The following is an 18,759-nucleotide window of genomic DNA, read 5'->3' as shown; positions in this document are numbered from 1 at the left end:
GACCTCTGGAGCATTTCTGTTAACCTGAGCTCCATTCTCAGGACCTAATTCCTGAGGACTGTAGACAGAGTTGAGTACCTGTGGTTGTAGATGGTGATTAGACTTTTCCTTGCAGGATGCTCAATGTGTTTCAAAAGTCCTCTATTTATCATTTAGATCAGAAGTGGACACACTATTGCTAGAGGCCCCAATGCTGCCCAGTATCTGTTTCTGTATGGCCTTCAAGCTAGGAATGGTTCTTCAATTTTCCAATAGCTTGAAAAACATCAAAAGAAGGATATTTCCCGACACAGGAAAACTATGAGAAATCCAAATTTCAGTGCCATCAATAAAGTCTTACTGGCACCCCACCACACATACTTAATTCTACCTTGTCTATGGCTGCTTTTGTGCCCCAGTGTCAGAGTTGAGCAGTTGTGACAGAGACCTAGGAGGTCCTGGGTGCCATGACTCTGGGATGGCTTCACAGCAGCTCACCCAGCCATATGTTTTATTTATTCATTTCTATTATCAGTGCACAGGCACCATGTCAAAACAGGAAAAGTGGACTTCAAATGTCACACTTTTAATGCCTGGTGAGGTGCAGATTATTATTTTATCGAATTACATGGCAGAGCTCTGTGTTTTTTATGGACTGTGTTAATAAAATACAGCATATACTGACATCACAATAATCCTAGCTCACAGAAAAAAAAATGAGACAATTTCAAGCAATACATCTCATCACAGCAGCATTTCTTCACAAAACAAAAAGACAGAGAGAGAGAGAGAGAGAGAGAGAGAGAATAGGCTACAATCAAAGTAAGTTTCCAAGTGGTTCATTTGCTAGCCAAGTGAGGAAAGCCATTTGCTGGTGGTAAGTTAATTAAATCGTGTTTGAGTGTATAAAGTATCCAGAGAAAAGAAGCTTGTTAAAGATGATCAGATTTGGGGCAAGGGCAACTGCTTGGATGTGGCCCAAGGGCCACAGATACTGTAGGTGACACCACCGTGTAAAGCCACATCTGCAGAGTTGGACCCATCCCCTAGTGTGAGCAAGTGAAGCAGAGCACAGAAGTAAGAGAAGACCTGGGGAGGGTTAACAGTTGGCCTCTTCATGTGCCAAGCACTGTCCTCAGCATTTTGTATTTATCTCACTGTTACATTCTTTCTAGAACTTACCACTACCTGAAAACATCTAAGGTACTATTCCTTGCCAGTCTCCCCTGTGCGAACAAGAATTCTGCCTGCCTTGCTGTCTCCCCAGTGCCTCACACACATAGGAGCTAAGTAAACATCTGGACATATGCATGAATGTCTTTTAGGCAATGGGCTCAGAAGGACTATATGCCTTAAGTCTGTCCAGATGGAAAGTATCCATTCAACATATATCCGTATAGGGCTGGGCCTTCCTCGTTTATAAATGGAGGATGTTGTAGACATCCCACCCCATGGGGCAGCTCTGCAAAATTCCCTGGTCCTGCCCATGTTTCCAACTAGGAGTGGGTCAGGCTGGGACTGAAGCCCAGGCCTCCACGTTTGACCAGTCTGACACATGGCAAAGACTGTGGCCAACTAAGTGATCTGAAAATCTCTGTGTACTCTGGGTCCTGCTCAAAGCAAATGGGGCTGCCTTTTGGAGTAAGTCCAGCCTTCTACTTGTGAGCTGTACTAGGAAACCTCCTTCCTGTTTCCCCTGAGCTAGACTTAACTCTTAGATATGAAGCCACTTCACCGTGAGGTGGAGACAGTCTTCTCCTCAAATGAATGAGCCTGTTGATGTAAAATGGCTGCCCAAGGCATACAGTTGTTACATGGTACTGCTAAGGGTTGAGTCCAGGCTGTGTGATCCCAGAAGTTCAATGCATACCAACCTGACCAAGAAGAAAAGTCTCTTGCCAAGGAGACTCCAGCTTCTTGAGAGCACACTAGCCTCTCAGCTCACTGGGCAAGAATTTAACAGACATGCTGGAGAGATAAGGGCTCAGAGGCCAGTCAGTGCTGGGTTCAAATTCTGAATTGATCATCCTGTGACCTTAGGCAGGTTGCTTCACATGTCTTGAGCTGGTCTCCAGCATGGCTGCCTTTGCAAAGGGGCCCTTAGGGGCCCTAAGTTCAGAGCAGGAAGAAAACAAGCTTTTTTTTTGGAGTAACTTTTCATGTTGTTTGAATTATTTTTTTAACATGTGTATATATTACCTCTCCCAAATATTTACACATAATTTTAGGAGGAAGAAAGTGATCTACTTAATAATTTCAAAAAAAAGTGCATAGGAAAATAATAACCTCCTCCTTGAATTTTTATAAGGCTTCAAAATAAGGTATAGAGCCCGTAATGGCACACAGTAGGTGCTAAGTAAAAAGAGTAGGGATCAGCTGGAGGGGGGCGGGAGGCAGGTGTATTCCTGCTCCTGGGCCCAGAAGCAAACCTGTGACACAGGACAGGTGTCCATTCAGCTAGAGCCTTAAGGGGCTGGTAGGGGGTACTCAGGTGCTGTGCTCTTTCCTTCCTTGCAGGACCCCAGTCTCAGACTCCTCCACACACAGCCATAGCCCTGCCTGAAGCAGTCCCTGATGAGAGGGAGGCTTTCTGCTCAGACTGTCTGCGCGGGGTCTGTTGCCTGCAAGTCTGGGGCTCTTCTGCCTCCACTTCTGGCCTCTCCGGACTGAGGAGGATAAGGCCAGTGGCCCCAGGGACACCCCAGCCTGGTGGTAGGGGCTGGCTCTGGCTCAGCACGTCTCCTGGACCACCCCCCCCCATGGCCCCTTAGGAGGCAAGAGGCATTCGATGGTATGTTTCCTTGCTCCTCACAAACCACACTCCTCATTCTCGAAGGAAGTCACTGCTGCTCCACCACCAGCAGGCCTGTGTGGGGCAATTAGATCTATGAACTCACCAGTGGGACATTACTCCATGACAGATATTTCACCAGAGAATAATTATACTTCATAAGACTGCTAATAAATCAAGCGAGACAAACGAGCAACGTGCACTTTATCACCTTCGTCCTCAATCAGCATCTCAGGGCTGGCCCGCGGCTGAGGGAGCCTTTGAGTGGCCCCCGTGGTCGGCCCTTGACCCCTCCTGGCAGCCCTGGGAGTTTAGGCTGCTGCTCCGCAGATGAGGAAGCCAACCTTCATGGAGGGACAGACAGCAACAGCGGTGGATGGGGTGGAGGGGGGAGGGGTGGGGGCAGTCATGGCTCCAGCTCCAGGACTCCAGCAGCAGCACAGGGTGACCAAGCCTGTCCGCCTGAGCAGGTGAGGCTGGCCTCAAAGTGGGAGGCCTGAGATTACAGAGCTAAGGATCCTGAGTTTCAGATGGACTGTAAGTAGGTAAGTAAGCAACTTCTACCGATTCTCCCATCAGAGGGCAGGTCTAGACACAGGCAAAAGAGGAAGGGAATCGGGCCTGAGTCCTAGGAAGAATCCTGAGAGAAGGAGGGAGTGAGTAGGAGCCTCTGCAGTGAGAGTTCCAGAGGAGAAACGTGGGGATCCGAGAGAGGGGAAAGAGACAGGGTCGGGGGTGCACTGGAAGCCCCGACCCCGGCTGGTCCCCAAGGCCCTGACACTTTCTCCTGAGTGCCTTTTTGGTGAGGGTCAGACCCCACGCTGGGGCCCATGCTGATGTGGGCAGGGCCCTGCACCCAGAGGGGTAACCCTCATCCTGCCGTTTAAGGAACGGAACTGCAGCCTTGCTGAGGGCCTCCCAACACTGGGGTCTCAGCACAGCCGTGCTCACCCAGCTTGGACAGGAGTCCCAGGAGCACCCACAGCCTGGCCTGCCCTGCAGGGGCCCACAGCCGGGGAGGAGTGAGGTTTGGACATTCTCTCCCCATCTCTTTAAAGCCCAGGAGGCAGGGATTCCCACTGAGACCTACAGTGAGAGACAAGCGGGGGGATGGGGCCCACCTGACAGAAGGCAATCCCAGGACTTCAGGACCTCCTTTGGGTCTAGGCTACTGCATTTGCCCCCTCTCGTGAAAGGCCTGTGAACCAGACTGGCTCACCCATGGCTAGAGACCTGTATCCAGTATTGACACCTTGAAACCTTAGGAAGCCAGCAGCCCAGGCCTCCCACTGTGTCCCCTTTCCACTGTGTCCCCTTCCTGTACCTTCCCACCTCTTGCCCTCTGACACTCCTTGCCACCATCATTCCCCACACTCCCCACCCCACAGGCTGAGGACCTGCTTGGCCAGGCCCCACCCCATAGGCTAAGGACCCACTTGCCCAGGCCTGCCCTACAAGGACCAGCCATGCTCCCTCTGTTGATGTGACCCAGCAGCCACCCTGCCTGATGAAGGTTCAGCTCCTACTGAGGACACGAGAGCAAGGGCCTGGTCATCAGACTGGGAGGGGCGAGGCCCGGCCTCTTACCTGGAACTCAAGGAGGCCACTGACAACACTGGCTTCCGGCCCAGGCGAAATGCTGCTGTCGCAACAGTTAGCGTGAGGGCCCGGGCTGCTCTGCCCTACACAGCCACCTCCACCCCTGAAGGAGAAAGGAGCAGGTGCCGTGGGGCTCCCCTGCCTTGGTGCAGGCCCTGGCTCTATGACTGAGGGCTAGGAGAATGGAGGCCACTCAGCCACTCTGGGCCTCAGTTTCCTTGTTTTAAAACCTCAGAAGTTGGGACCAGAGACCTCTGAGGTCTTCCTGGCTCTCATCATGGACCCCAAACATGTCCATCCCGGCCACCCGGGCCCGACAAGTCAGGATGATGGGCGGAGGGACTGCTTACCCGTTCTACAAGGCCATGTTTGTGCTTCAGCTTATACACTTTCAGCCTGGGCAAGAAGCTCTCGGCATAGTCCTTGTCTTCCAGGCCGTGCAGCAGGACGCCGTGGAAGGCCAGCCGGCACATGTTGGCATGAATGTCCGCATCTAGCCTGGAGCCAATCACCAGGCACAGCCGAGGGCAGGTGACAGGCTTCTCAAATTCCACAAGGGCCCACTGCTGCCGTGGGCAGCGGCCTTCGGCGGCCTGGCCCGTCTTCTTGTCAGTCTCATCACTGTCCGTCCCCACTGGTGCCAAATCCCTCTCTAGGTACTGCTCCTGGAAGAGGTATTCTCGAGAGAAGTCGAAGGAGTCCAGCACAGGCTCGTGGTCAAAGCTGTCGGGGGCAGGGCTGAAGAACATCAACCGGCCCATGACCGTCTCATGGCCCACAGTGATGTGGAACTTGGCTTTGGTCTGCAGGGGCGCCCGGAAATATGGGATCTTCTCCACAGAGATGATGGCTGCGTGGACAGTGTGCAGGGACTCGGGGGCACACACCAGGCCACGCTCCAGCAGCTTGGGGTCAAACTGGGTGACGCAAATGCCCAGGCGGTCTCCCTGCATGGCTGAGGTGACAGGCATGTGAAACATCTGCATGGACTTCACCTTCTTCACCACCTGGGGGGGCAGCAAAAGAGAAAACTCAGGAAACGAAGAGCCTTGAGGCTGGTGGGGAGGGCCTCCAGCTGGAGAAGTCCCCATCCCAGGACTGCCAACACCAACCTGGCCCCGGGCATGGCACCCCAGAAGAGTTCTGGGGAGCTCAGACTCCCCCTGGCCAGAACAAGCTCCACCCTGCAAACATGAGGCTCGTGGGGTCCCCTGGTCCAGGATGCGGGTGGTGGTCACGGCAGCCAAATCCTCAGCTACCTTAGCTCCCTCTGTCCCTCTAGTCGCTGCTCCACCCCAGACCCCATTCCAGGACTTTCTTGCCTTCAGCCCTCTGTAGAGGCTTGTCACCACATGCAGAATGGCTCCCCCAGGTTCTCAGCCTGCCAAACTATGGCCATTTGTCCTTGAAAGCCCAGGCCAAACCCCATTGCTCTAGAAAGTCTACCCTGACCCACAGTGGGTAGGGTCTGTCCCTCTCTCTTTGGTGCGACTCCAAGCTCCTCTGAGTCATACACAGCCTGCTCTGCTGTCACTGCCTATTCTGTACCGATCTGCCCACGAGCCTGTGCGCTTCTCCAGGCAGGTCACAATGAGGGACTACAGTGTGACAGGGACTGTTCTGGTGGTGGGAACAGAGTGAGAAACAGCAACAGAACTACAAATACATTAATATTAAGTTTGTGCTGATACAATTATGAAGCTTTGTGTGTCAATATATAACTAACATAATTCTATACATATAATAGAGTACTATATTACATATAATATGTATACATATATAAAATATATAGAGAAGGGCTAGTGTGTAAGGGGAGATCTGGCTTTTCAGAGCGGTGGCCAGGGAAGACGTCTATAGAGGTGATGACTCAGCTAAGACCCGATTATAAGAAGTTATGTGAAGGTCCAGAAAAAGAGAGTTCTGAACGGGGAAACTAATGAATGTACAGGCCCAGGATGGAGGTTCTGTGGGTCTGAGAAATAAACAAAGAGGCGGGAGGGCTGCAGCAGGGAGGGCAGGGAGGGCAGGGAGGGCAGGGAGGAGAGGGCAAGTTGGAAGTGGCAGAGGAGTTTAGGCAAAGGAGTAACCTGATCTTATCTCTGGAAACCACCACACCAACTACTACACCAGGCAGATTTCTGCACCCACAGTTCGTAAATCAGGAACAGACATAGGAAAGGCTCTAATAAATGTTTGCGTAAATCAATGAACATTCCTACTAAGATCCACTGTCGGAGAGATGAGATCACGCTTAGCACAGCAAAGGAATGGGTAATGTATTTCAGAGTACCTGCCATTGAAACTGGCTCAGTTAAAGACACTCTGGCTTTTAGGTTGTCGAGCACCCCCATCTGCAAAGCCCGGGTGTGTGGAGCACTCGTTTTCTCCTTGGATAAAGGGAGAATGCTGAGCTGCTCTGGGCGCAGGAGGCCAGGCCCTTTCCTGGAGAGCCATAATACTCAAGTGTTTGTTTAAAGATCATTAACTACCTAACCAAGAGGTCAGGGGGCAGAGAAAGTGAGAAGTGTGGTGTCAAAAGCCACAGCCAAGATCAATCAAAGAGAAACATAAAACATCTCTGAAATGGTCTACAAGGGCAACGGGAAACTAAGATTTTCAGGAATGCACCTCAGAGTAACCGGAGAATATTATCTTACACTAAGCGTCTGTCCAGCGAGGCAGGCCCCAAATCACAGCTCTTCCCCCCCGCCACCCACCCCAAGCCTGTAGCTGCCCGGTGAGCTGTCCTCTGGCCCCCATCCCACCCGTCTCCCTTCTCCAGGCCAGCTTTCTAAAACATGTCGGATGATGCAATTCCCTTGGCACTGACCACTACACGGGGTCCCCTCATCACATCACTACTTTCAAACCTTTTGGGCGTAGCTGTTGTGAGCAGGCAGAGCCTCCGGTCATGTGAAATTCTATAGGGAATCGGCCCCCTGGCTGCCGCCCTCCCACCCCCCACACTGGGGAAGCTGCTCAGGGAAGGTCAGGGGCTCTTAACGCCCCCTTGGCTGCCCCATCAAGGACTTCTGCTTGCCTGGCTTCTCCGCATGGCCTTCTCCACATTCTCCCAACACCCGAAGCCACAACCAGGGGCAGCTTGAACAATTCCCTACATACAGAACCACATGTGTATTTTGCCTGTGAGGACCCTTCTCCTCGGGACTTCTTCCACCTGAAATTCCTGTTCATCTCAGGAGACCTCCTGGAACAGCTTCCCTGCTCACTCCAGACCGAGCTGGTTACTCTGCTTGGCTTGCTCTGAAGCTGAATTCCTGTGTTGCCTTCGCTGCTTCATGGTTCTACAGTCTGTGCCTCCACATTCTTAAATTACGATAGAGTAAATATCCAGGGCCCCATCGTCCACCCTGAGAACTAAAACATCACCCATAACTTCACTGTCCTTCTGTGCTCCTCCCCCACCTAGGTCTCCTGCCCGCCTCCCAGCTGGAGGCAACCACTCTCTTGAATTGGTGTATGGCATTCCTTTCTTTTTAGATATATGTGTACACGGTTGTGCGGAGGCTCACTACATATGTAGTACATATGCCTAATCAATACTTCGATTTGTTTTCTGAGTGTTTGAACTTGGGAGTTTGTGCCCGTGCCGCCTACACCTGCAGCTCATTTGCTGCTGATGCTGTATGTCACACAGCACACACAGACCCCCCACCCATTTGGCCTCTTGTGGATGCGCACCTGGGTCAAGTCCAGTTTTTTTTGCTGGAAAATGATGCAATGAATTCCCTCTCAAACCAGAATCCTGCCTGATGCACAGCACAGGGAGGGTTCTGGAAGACGGGGGCCCTGGGCCAGAACTTCTGGGTCAGGGGTGAGTGAGGGCTCATGTCTTCTAAATAAAGAAAGTACCAGTATACTCATCCAGCTACAGGCCAGAGACTCTTGATGGATCCGTGTCTTCTCCAACATCTGTCATGGCCAGATTTCTTAATATTTGCCTATCAGACTTGCTTATTCCCCCCTTTTAAATCCAGGTTCCTATGGCTGCATCTTGGGGCCTAATGTAAAGGGCGGCTGACAGACGCTGCTTATGGAGACCCAGTGAAATCCCCAGGCCATCCAAAGAGAATGGCTGCATCTCATTCTGGAAGAGAAATGCCCCCCATGGCAAAGAAAGCATGGAGCAGAGATTCCAGAGCGCCAGGGCCTGAGTGAGCTCTTGGTTTCAGATGCTCCCCGGGATCGCAGCCCCCCCATCCCCGACTGTCGGCCCCCACCCCCACCCCCACTAGCAAGTCCATCTCCAAGCAGGCTTCATTAAAAGCATGTTCTTTTCAACGGGGCTCGCGTTCTTAGGACTGAAATAATAAAGAATGCCTTAAGAGGGCACCGTGAAGAGCAGAAAGACAAATAACTGTGCAAATCAAGATTTCAAGGGCCCAGACAGGAAATTGTGAAACAGATAAAGATGGGGACAGGGCGGCGAGGCACGACTGTGGGCTCTGGTGGGGGCGTGCAGCCGCATCAGCACACGGACTCGCCGACAAGCCTCCGTTCTACAAGACAGACTTCAAGAATGTAAGAGACCATGGAGGACACCAAAAATACGGGGAAGAAGTTTTGCCAACTCCAGAACGGGGGAAAAAAAAACAAAAAACAGGCTTTCCTTTCATTTATGGGCCAACTTTGAGAGAGTCCATCCATTTACTCAACAGCTCACTCGGATTTACTGATATTCAAGTTGAGTGGCAGAGGGCATTCACTCAACACATGTTTATCAAGCCTCTCACGGACCAGGTGTAGGCCCTGCAGTGATATAGGGTGAGCAGAACCGACTCTGGAGTCTACCACTGGGGGTCGGGGAAGAGGTATGTGTGGGGCAGCTTATAAAGTCATCAACTGAAGTGCAGATTACAAAACCACGGGCGAGGTCCTATGGGAGAGAGTAACTGGGTGATGCAATCCTTTGTGTCAACGGGGAGGGCTCCCCAGAGGAGGTGGCACTAAAGAGGAGACCAGAGGAGTAGAAGAAACCAGCTACAGGGGCTTCGGGCAGAGAGAAGAGCAGAGCAGGTGTGAGGCTCTGAGGTAGGAAAGAACATGAGCTGTGGTGGGGTGGGGGGGTGGGACTGAAAGGCAGTGGGCTGGCTGGAGGGGTGGAGGCCGGGGGCGGTGGCATCTGGTTGGAGACATGGGCCCACCACCTTCACCAGGAGGACACTAGAAGCCCCCCAGTGGTAGTGGGGGCCTGGGGTTGAGCAGAGGAATGACATGTGCTCTCATGCACTTTGACAAGGTGGCTACACGGTGTGGAGAAATAAGAAAGGAAAGAGGGAAAGCAAGGAAGGGACCATGCAGTACCATGCTGGGGTGTGCTGACAGACCGGATGTGGGGACGACAGAAACACGGGCACATGAGGACTCCCCGGACCCAGCTGGAGGAACAGCCTGTGCTGCGGTGAGGAGGGGTGGCTGAGAGATCCGGGCCTGGGAGAGGCCTGCGAGGCAGCTGGCAGGAGGTGAGCACAGAGGTCGGAGCTGCAGGAGAGGTGGAGGCTGGAGGGGGATGTCAGGGGCTGGGAAAGGAAGACTCACACACCTGCCTCTAGCCTTTCCACCTGGAGGTCTGGTAGGTACCTCCAGCCTCCCACATCTAAGACTCCTCTCCTTCCTTCTGTCTCAGAAACAGTAGCTGTTGTGTTTCCAGCTGCTTGTGTGAAAATTTGGGGTCCACCTTGACTCGTACACATACCCAGCCATCGGGTGCTCTAACAGGCTTCACCTTCCAAATAGGGCCAGTGCCCAAGCCTGGTTCTCTGCAACCCCTGCCCATACTCGTCCCAGGCCCACCTGGCTTTGATAACTGCCCCTTCCCCGGCAGCCTGTTCCCCACAGAGCAGCTTAAACCTAAGACAGGACTCTGCACTTTCGCCTCTAAGCCCTTTACTGGCTTCCCATCTCCCTCTGTATAATTAATGTCCTTGCTAGGACCCCAAGGTCCTACAGTCGGGCCCTGTCATTTCTCTTGACTTTATTTGCTACAGTTCCTCTGCAGCCTCCATTCACGTCACTTCAGTCACATGAGCCTTCTTACTTCTTGCTCCTGAAACATGCCAAGTGTGCTCGTACCTCAGGGTCTTGACACATGCCAGTGACTTTGACCGGGATGCTCCTCCCTCAGATGCCCTATTTCTCTTTTCCTTGTCTCCTTGTCCGCTCAAATGTTTCCTTCTCAGAGCCCATCCTTCACTCCGTGATAAGAGCTCCCCATCCCTGTCTTCTTTTCTTTGTTTCACTTTTCTTCATAGCACTCGTCGCTATGTGACGTATCACATATTTGTTTACTGACTGTCTATCCCACACTGGACTCTAACCTCCATGAGGGCGAGGGTGAGGGCTTTGTTTTTATTTTAACTTCTGTGTCTATCTTCAGTGCCCAGCACAGTGCCAGACATATGGACACCCTCAACACCCATTTGTGGAATGAATGAGAGCAGCCACGGATGGGTGCAGCACTGTCCCTGCCCTCGAGGGAGTTCCAGTCTGGGTCTGGGATGCATAGCTCCAAAAAGGCGCACGGAGGTACACAGCCATGCTATGGGAGCAGGGCTGGCACCAAGGCTAGCTAGGGGTTGGGATATTCCAGATCACCCAGGGGAAGGAGCCCTCCAAGCCTCTTCAAGGGACTCAGGTCACTCTGGTGGGGCACAGTTAGGACAGCCGCGAAGAAGGCAGGTGGCAGAGCAGGGAGGCGTCTGTGTGTGGGACCACCAGGCCAGCCCATTCCCTGAGCTCAGCTCAGACAGGGGACGGTGGCTGCCGCGTCTCTTCCTCTTGCCCTTCCCCACGTTCTGGCACCAAGTACTTCTGGGGAAGGGAGGATGGACCCATGGAGAGAGGGAGGAAGGAATACATCAAGCAAGCAAACAATTTTTAAAACTCAAGTTCATGCTTGCTAAGCAGTTTGGCCTTTTCTGACTAACAAAGAGGCTTTACCATCATCTGGGTCAGTTATTCTTCATGAAAACTCTATGAGGCAGGTCAATATTTTTACATTCAATTTTATGGATGAAGAGACAGAGGTTTTGGATGTCTCCAAGGTCACAGAGCAAAGAGGCTGAGACTTGGGACAATGAATGCGGGGACTGCAAGGAAGGCCTGACATCCTGCAGCCCGGTGCCTGGACCAGCTGAGCAGAAACCATGCCTGGGCAGCTGGCGTTGGGGGCAGAGCAGCCCTACCCTGTCAGGCTGCTTCAGGTCTGGAGTACCCACGATGGGGATGCCCATGTGGTGAGAACCAGAAGGATGGCTCCAGGGAAGGGACAGAGGGAAGAATCCACCGTGAGAGGACCCTGCTCAGGGTGGAGGGAAGGTGAGGAGAAGTCAGCCTGCCCTGAGACTTGGGAGTGGTGGGGACAGGGGCAGCTCAGTCCCTCCCTCCCCCTGCCCAGGCTACTATGACTGCCCTGGCCACAGTCAGCAACAGCCTCCTCCTGGCCAAGCATGGCAGACAGTCTCAGACCTGACTTTTCAACTGCTCTGCTCCCTCCTAGCCACCGGTGTGTCTAGGTTTGGGTAGCACGGTGCTCGGCAGGGGACAGATACTACGTAACTGTCTGCCGATGGGAGGGCAAAGAAACCCTCTGTGTGTTCCCAGGCCTGACACGCTCAGTTACCCCTCCTGGTCTCCTGAGCATCTGAAGCGCAGTTACCCAGCATCCTGAGGACTCTGTGGGGTGCTATACTCAGAAGGACCTGGTCTCTGTCTTGGAGCCTACTGAAAACCTCCCAAAGAAATTACTCAAGGTGGGAGGCACAGAGCGTTTATCTCTGCTCTTCATGGCACCCTGCATGGAAGAGTGGTACCCAGCTAATGCTGGACTTCACGATTTTACCCCATGAGCTGTACAGAAGGTGCACAGAGAGACACTTGACATTGGCTGGATACCTACACGTGATGCTCTACAGACCTGAGCAGCCTTTTTGGTGGCTAACAACGATCTCATTTTAGAGACAAGGTAACTGAGGTCCTAGAGGTTAAGACATTCATCCACAGCATCCAGATCTACCTGCCAGGAAAACCCAAGTTCTTTCACTAGATCTTGCCAGAAAAACCACCATGGAAGTCCAAATGAGTTACAGTCACTGCACTGAGGTTCCCTCACATGCAGGGAGTTCTCTGGCAGCATTCCTTGTGCGGGGTAAGAAATGGAGGGGCCCGACGACATCAGAATACACTGCAGAGGAACAGCAGTGTTTAGGGCCCGCTCAGCGTTCTACGGAATCAACAGATGCTTGACAGGAGTGGACAATAGCCTGTGCTTAGCAGTTTTTCTGATGTGCAGAGATTTTTATAATAATGGTCCTGGCTGTAATGAGATTGGACCTCTATTATCCATTTTTGTTCCACTAATGAGCCTGGAAGCTCCTGGCTGTGCCAAAGGCGAGGGTCGGGGCCTTGCAACTTCATCATTACTTAATAAAATGTAAATCGGAGAGGAAAAGAAACACACAAGGTTTGACACTAATAAGCTTACAGCAGGATCAGTTACTTCAATTCAAAGAGGTTCAGACCGGAGGGGGAAAAATGAAATAAGCTTTTAAAGATCAGTCTAGGTTTGGCTCCATCAGACCTAACCAATTTTGTTTAATAAGGTTTCAATTTGGCTGCTCTTATTTCTCCCTCTTCTTCGAGCTAGGCTGGGGACAGATAAGGCATCCCCCTCATCCCACCCCTGCCTAATGCATTAATTGCATCTCGTACAAAAAGCCAAACTCTGGCCTCTGCACAAGGAGAGGGCGGTGTGGGCCCCCGGGGGCTGCCAGTGCCTCCCCTGCTGGGACCGACCCCAGCTCCCCCGGCACCACCTCTGGGACTGCGAGAAGACAGCACCACAGGCATCCTGGGGACTCCATTCTCACCCACTTGTTTTTTAGAGAAATGGAAACCATCCCAAAAGGTACGGAGAATCAGATGACATCAGAACCACCTGTGTTCCCACCACCTGAGACTGACTGCTAAGATCCTGTCTCTCGGGCTTCACGTTGACAGCGAGTTGAAGACCTCTAGTCCCATTTTCCTCCTCGACTCCCTGCACTTACTTTCATCCTTCTATTTTATACACTTTGTCCCATGCGTGTGTTCCTGAACTGTATATTTGTTAGTTTATACTAATTGTCCCAAATTACTGCTTCACTCCCACTTGTCTCCTTCCTTCTGTATTATGTTTCTGATATCCAGTCATCCTGGGAAAGAGAGACCCCCATCTCTGTATCTATTTAGCATGTATCTATCTAGCTAGAGATGCTGCTATCTCTGTACATGTCTTTTTGACTACTGTGCAGTATTTCTTCTAGGAAAGCTCCCACCTTTTACCCATGCCCTCACTGATGGACACGAGTTGCTGTTTTTGCTGCAAGAGATGATGTTGAGTAACCTCCTGTACATGTGGTCCTTTCCACACGCGCAGCATTTTTCTAGCATGGCTATCTGGGTGGAAGGCTGGCGTGCGGACCACAGTCCAGTGTCAGCAGGTCTCACTGACTGCTTTCTGAAGTGGGCAGCTTCTACCCACACGGGCAGTGCAGACCCTTGCCAGCACTTGGTGCCGTGGGCTTTTAACTGTTGCCAGGCTGCTGGATTAGGCATGGTGTCCCACTGCTGTCTTTATGTGCATTTCTAGGGCCAGGCTTCCTCAGAGTCTCTGCTGCTTCTAGTTCACCTGAGATAAACTGTGAAAGCCCCTTGTCTACTGAGACCCTGCCAGGCCCCAGGGGCTTCATGGACATGCTCCTGAGCCCACATGGCTCTTGGAGGAGGGGCGGGGAAGAGATGAGGGGCAGGAGATCTGGGGAGGCCCCTCCTCACCATGCTGGCTCTCTCCTCCTGGGCTCCCTGCCCCCTGAGCACGGGTGCCAGGAAACGTAGTCCTGGCAGTACTCGACACACTTCCCCTCCCACCTGGCGGTGTCTCCCACCTGGCTGACCGGAGGTGGGATCTGTTCTGCGCAAAAATGCCACTGGGGGGGCGCCTGGGTGGCTCAGTGGGTTAAGCCGCTGCCTTCAGCTCAGGTCATGATCTCAGGGTCCTAGGATCGAGTCCCACATCGGGCTCTCTGCTCAGCAGGGAGCCTGCTTCTCTCTCTCTCTCCCTCTGCCTGCCTCTCTGTCTACTTGTGATCTCTCTGTCAAATAAACAAATAAAATCTTAAAAAAAAAAAAAATGCCACTGGGGCCTCAACAAGAGACCAGCTGTCCCCTGGTGAAAGAGGGGAGGGAGCCAAGGAGAACTTCCTTTCCGAGATCCCTGCTAAGAAATAAGGAATGCCCTATATGAAAAGGAAAAGAGGATCTCAGGAGCCTGAGGGGCCACAGAACTAACCCCCTGCAAAGACCCAATTCTAGGGTCAGAGTTGGAATGGGGCTTTTTGCTGTGTGCATGTCTGCCCACTCCGGCTCTCCTCCTGGCCCCGGGGTGCTCAGGTCAAGTTCCCACCCCCAGCAGGGCCCACGTGCACCTTCCCCACCTGCACATCTCTCCCACCCAGACCAGCTTGGGTCGCCCGCTCAGGGGCTTGGAGTGCCCTACACTGTTCCTCATGGCACTCGCAGCACCTTATGGTCATTGCCACCATGTGCCTGTGTGTTCTGTTGTTTTCCACGGGGTCCCTGTGCCACACAGACAGCTGCCCGTGCATAGGCTGGGTTTATTCTGCTTACCTCTGGTCCCCCACAGGGTGCCTACCACATGGAGGGCAGCCAGGGAGGAAGGGAACGGATTTGGTTTCCTACCACATGGCCCAGCAAAGGCCCCTGCTCCTCCACAGCAACCTCGCCAACAAACCCCAGTTATGAACCTCCCAGTCGCTGCAACAATGGAGAACCGTAAAAGTGACAAGGGGCCTGCCAGGAAGCTTTATGCTCCTCCTCCCAGCCACCCTCCACGCATTTGTCATCCCATAAAACTTTAAATTGAATTACACCAATGTTTGAGTCTTCTGTTTTCCATACAACTGGGGCTTTAATTGTTTTTAATGACATCCCTGGGCTTTTTGGGGGGTAAGGAATCCTTGGGAGGCAAGCCAAGGGAGCCAGCTCTGTCTTCAGGGCAGGGCTCAGAAAAGCCGTCTGCGGAGAACTAAGCGTGACCGCACCTGTGCGTGTGGGCCTGCACAGAGAACCAGACAGGCTTGGGTCTCAAAGGGGTGGGTCCCAAGGCTCCCCTTTCCTTCAGCCCTCTGTGAGTACTCTCCCTGCCCCATGACCCCTGTTCCTGGTGAGTACACCAGGCCCTATGTTCTAGCTTTGAGCTTTGGGCAAGTTTCATGACCTTTCCAAGTCTCAGTTTCTTCATCAGTAAAACGGAGCTAATACATCCTAGGCCACGGGGCTTCTGTGAAAGCTTTAAGGAGGTGGCATGCACCCGCTATCTAATGGAGCAGCTGGAGAGTGCCAAGTCCTCAGTGAATGTGGTGGCCCCAGCCCCAACTCATGGTCCAAACTTCAGACTCTGGCTTCTTCCTCATCCTTTAAAAGTTCCCATTGCCCATAAGTAGCAAATCCTAGAATATTCCTGCCCCATACCTACAGTTTCTTCCCATTCCTGGTCCCCATTTCCAACACAGACTCCTCCAACAGTCAACCTTCCCCATGTGTCTGCCAGGCCAGCCCCCTGGTAGAGAGCCTGGGTCCTACAATGCCCTTGCTTAAGCCTGCCCAGGCTCTAGGTGTCACGTCCCTCTGGCTGGCACTCAGCCCAGCCCTCCACTCCAGCCTGGCCTCCTTCCGCGTCTATGCGCCAGCTCACTCTGAGCCTCTGCTCCTGCTTACTTAATGCACCTTTCACAGTGGCACCCTTCCGGGTCTGCCAACGTTGCCACCTGCATTCCCGCAACACACGTACTAGTAGCCCCTGCTGGCAGGCAGGCCCCGTGCTTGACAACAGGGACATGCGGGAAGCCACGGTCTTTGCCCTCTAGGATGCCACACTCACTGTGGGGAGCAGGTATATAAAGCACTACTTCGAACACAGTGTGTTGAGTGCCACGAGAGGGTCTCAGGGGGCCGGCAGAGAGGGGTGATGTCTGGGTCGGATTTTGAGGGATGATGCCGTGCAAGCGAGATTAGGAGAGGGAATGGCATGGGGAAGGGGTTGTGAGGAAAGTACAAGGAGGTGCCGGGAGGTGTGGGCAGAATTCTACAGGGTGGGGTTCAAAACAAGATGAAGCTGATGCTGGGGCAGGGCTCTGAGGGGGCAGGGGCCCCTTCTTCCCATCTGTGCAGCTTGTCCTGATGAGGCAGCGCCTGCCAATACAGAAGGGATTCGGGAATAGGCCGTGCAATGGAGTTCCAGGAAAAGCAAGGCTGGGGTTCTCACTTGCGGATGCCTCCCAGGGAAGAAACCTATGCACGTGAGCACGAGACCTCCATGTAGACTGGGCAGTGGGCCAGAGCCCATCCACGGCACATGGTACATGGCACCAGCCAACATGAAATATCCATACTCACAAATGCGTACATTGGCCAGGCTGTCTGTAGTGACAGGGAGGCCAATACTGGGCAGAAACAGAAAAGGTGCAAAAACCACACGGCATGTTACATTTACAAAATGGTATCATGTACTTTCACGTAACTATCTGTATTGCATAAAGAAGGGTTTAGGATACACTCAGAAGAAGTAGCAGGGGGCTCCTCTACACTGGAGGCCAGGATGGGTCTGACAGAATGGGCCCTTTCCCCTTAAGCGGAAAGTTTCACTTTTGGGACATGCAGGCATTCATAAACTGGTTATATAATTAAAAATTAATTCTTCAAAAATAAAAGACAGACGTTCTAGTCAATTAAATTTAATACAATCAGATTCCAATCAATTCACTCAACTAAGACTGACAGTGTGCTCTGAGCCAGACTCTGTGAGGGCGCAGGGCTGGGAGGAGCAGTAAGGAGAAGTGGGCAGGGCAGGAGGGGCAGCAGGAGAATGAGAGACACACTCCCGGGTCTCCCCGCTGAGCTCTGTAACCCCAGACTTGAGTCTCACCTTCCCTAGCCACAGCCTGAAGCCACAGCGGCAGGACACAAAGCCAACAGGTCCCCTAACTAAACCTGGCCCAACCTCCCTTCTCCACATGAGGAGACACGGGGGACTCTGGCTGAGGCAACTGGCCCAGAATGGGAGACTCTCATTTCTCCTAAAACCTATGGAAATACTCACGCCACCTGCCAGGAGGGGGAGGGCAAAAAGAGATGATACAAGGTTCTAAGCTCCTACAAAATAAAAGGGAAAAGTGGCACAAAGGGGGATGAGACCGCTCCGAACAACCCCAGCTCTGTGCTGCACCCAGACCAAGAGCCAGCTGGTGGGGGTGGGGAGTGGGGTGACCCCAGGCTGGGCCTGAGAGATAGGCACTCTGAAGACACTGAACTGTTTGGTCCTCAACCTGAGCCAACCCACCTTCGCTCTACCCAGGTGCCCAAAGGGAAGTGCCTGCTCTTCAGGAAGTGGCCTGGGGACCAAGACACGCTGCTCATGACCACAACCCTCGTGGCCACCCGAGATCACCCGGTCCAGACCTTTCTAAAAGGGCTGTTTCTCCGTTTTACATCTAAGAATCCCACCCCTAGGAAACTCTCTGGAAGGCAAAGATGGGTCCCTAAAATATTCCCTTCACTTTTCTTCAGGATAACCACAAGACGGTGACGACCCAGCTGCCCAACAGTAGACAAATGGCTAAATGAATAGAGGATGAGACGTCATGTAAGTAATCAAATACATGAGGCAATTTTATCAGCACGGAAATATGCTCTCTCTCTAATACTGGATAACTAATCAAGGCATAAAAAATACTTCAAATATAACCTTAACTGTAAATAGCAGTTGCCTCTGGGTGATAGGCCTCTCGGTGAGTTTTGTTTTCCAGTTTCTTCATACTGCACAGAGATTCCCAGAGTGACTACATGCTGCTTTGATTTAGGAGGAAAGGCTTTAAAAAACCTCAGTTGAAGGAAAAAGGAAGGCTCCATCCCACCAGGCTGCAGCGAGGTGTCATCTCTGCAGAAAGACCATCAGGTTTCTTCCCCAGCCACACGCCCTGGCCTGGACTGCATCAGGAGGCATCCCACGGCCGCTCTGTGTGTTCTCACCCAACCTCACGACCACCCCGCCAGCTCGGTGGTGCCGTCACAGCCATTGGACAGATGAGAACACAGAGTCGGTAACCTGCTGAAGGCCACTCGGTGGCAAATGGGGAAACGAGGATGCAAACCCAGCAAGGCCTGACTATGAAGGGCAAGCTCGGTGGCCTACAGCTCAGGCTACAACCGAGTGCAGAGCACAGAGGCCCGGCCCTGGTAAGTGCTCATGGCATGCCTTGGTGTCGGCAGAGGCTACTGCGTAGGGGCGGCAGTAGTGGCAGTGGAGCCCAGGT

At 52.7% G+C, this 18,759-nt stretch overlaps 1 protein-coding gene across 1 annotated transcript in view; it reads right to left on the bottom strand.

The window, feature by feature from the left end:
* The window catches only part of EEFSEC (eukaryotic elongation factor, selenocysteine-tRNA specific), a 254,234-nt gene that overhangs the window by 57,831 nt on the left and 177,644 nt on the right, over nucleotides 1-18,759 (bottom strand). Inside the window, exon 5 of the mRNA XM_047743216.1 lies at nucleotides 4,720-5,376. Coding sequence (XP_047599172.1) covers nucleotides 4,720-5,376 — 657 coding nt within the window. The remainder of the gene's footprint in view (nucleotides 1-4,719; nucleotides 5,377-18,759) is intronic.

This window comes from Lutra lutra, chromosome 1, assembly GCF_902655055.1.
Source record: "Lutra lutra chromosome 1, mLutLut1.2, whole genome shotgun sequence".
Classification (NCBI taxonomy): Eukaryota; Metazoa; Chordata; class Mammalia; order Carnivora; family Mustelidae; genus Lutra; species Lutra lutra.
This window is presented reverse-complemented; position numbering and strand designations above follow the sequence as displayed.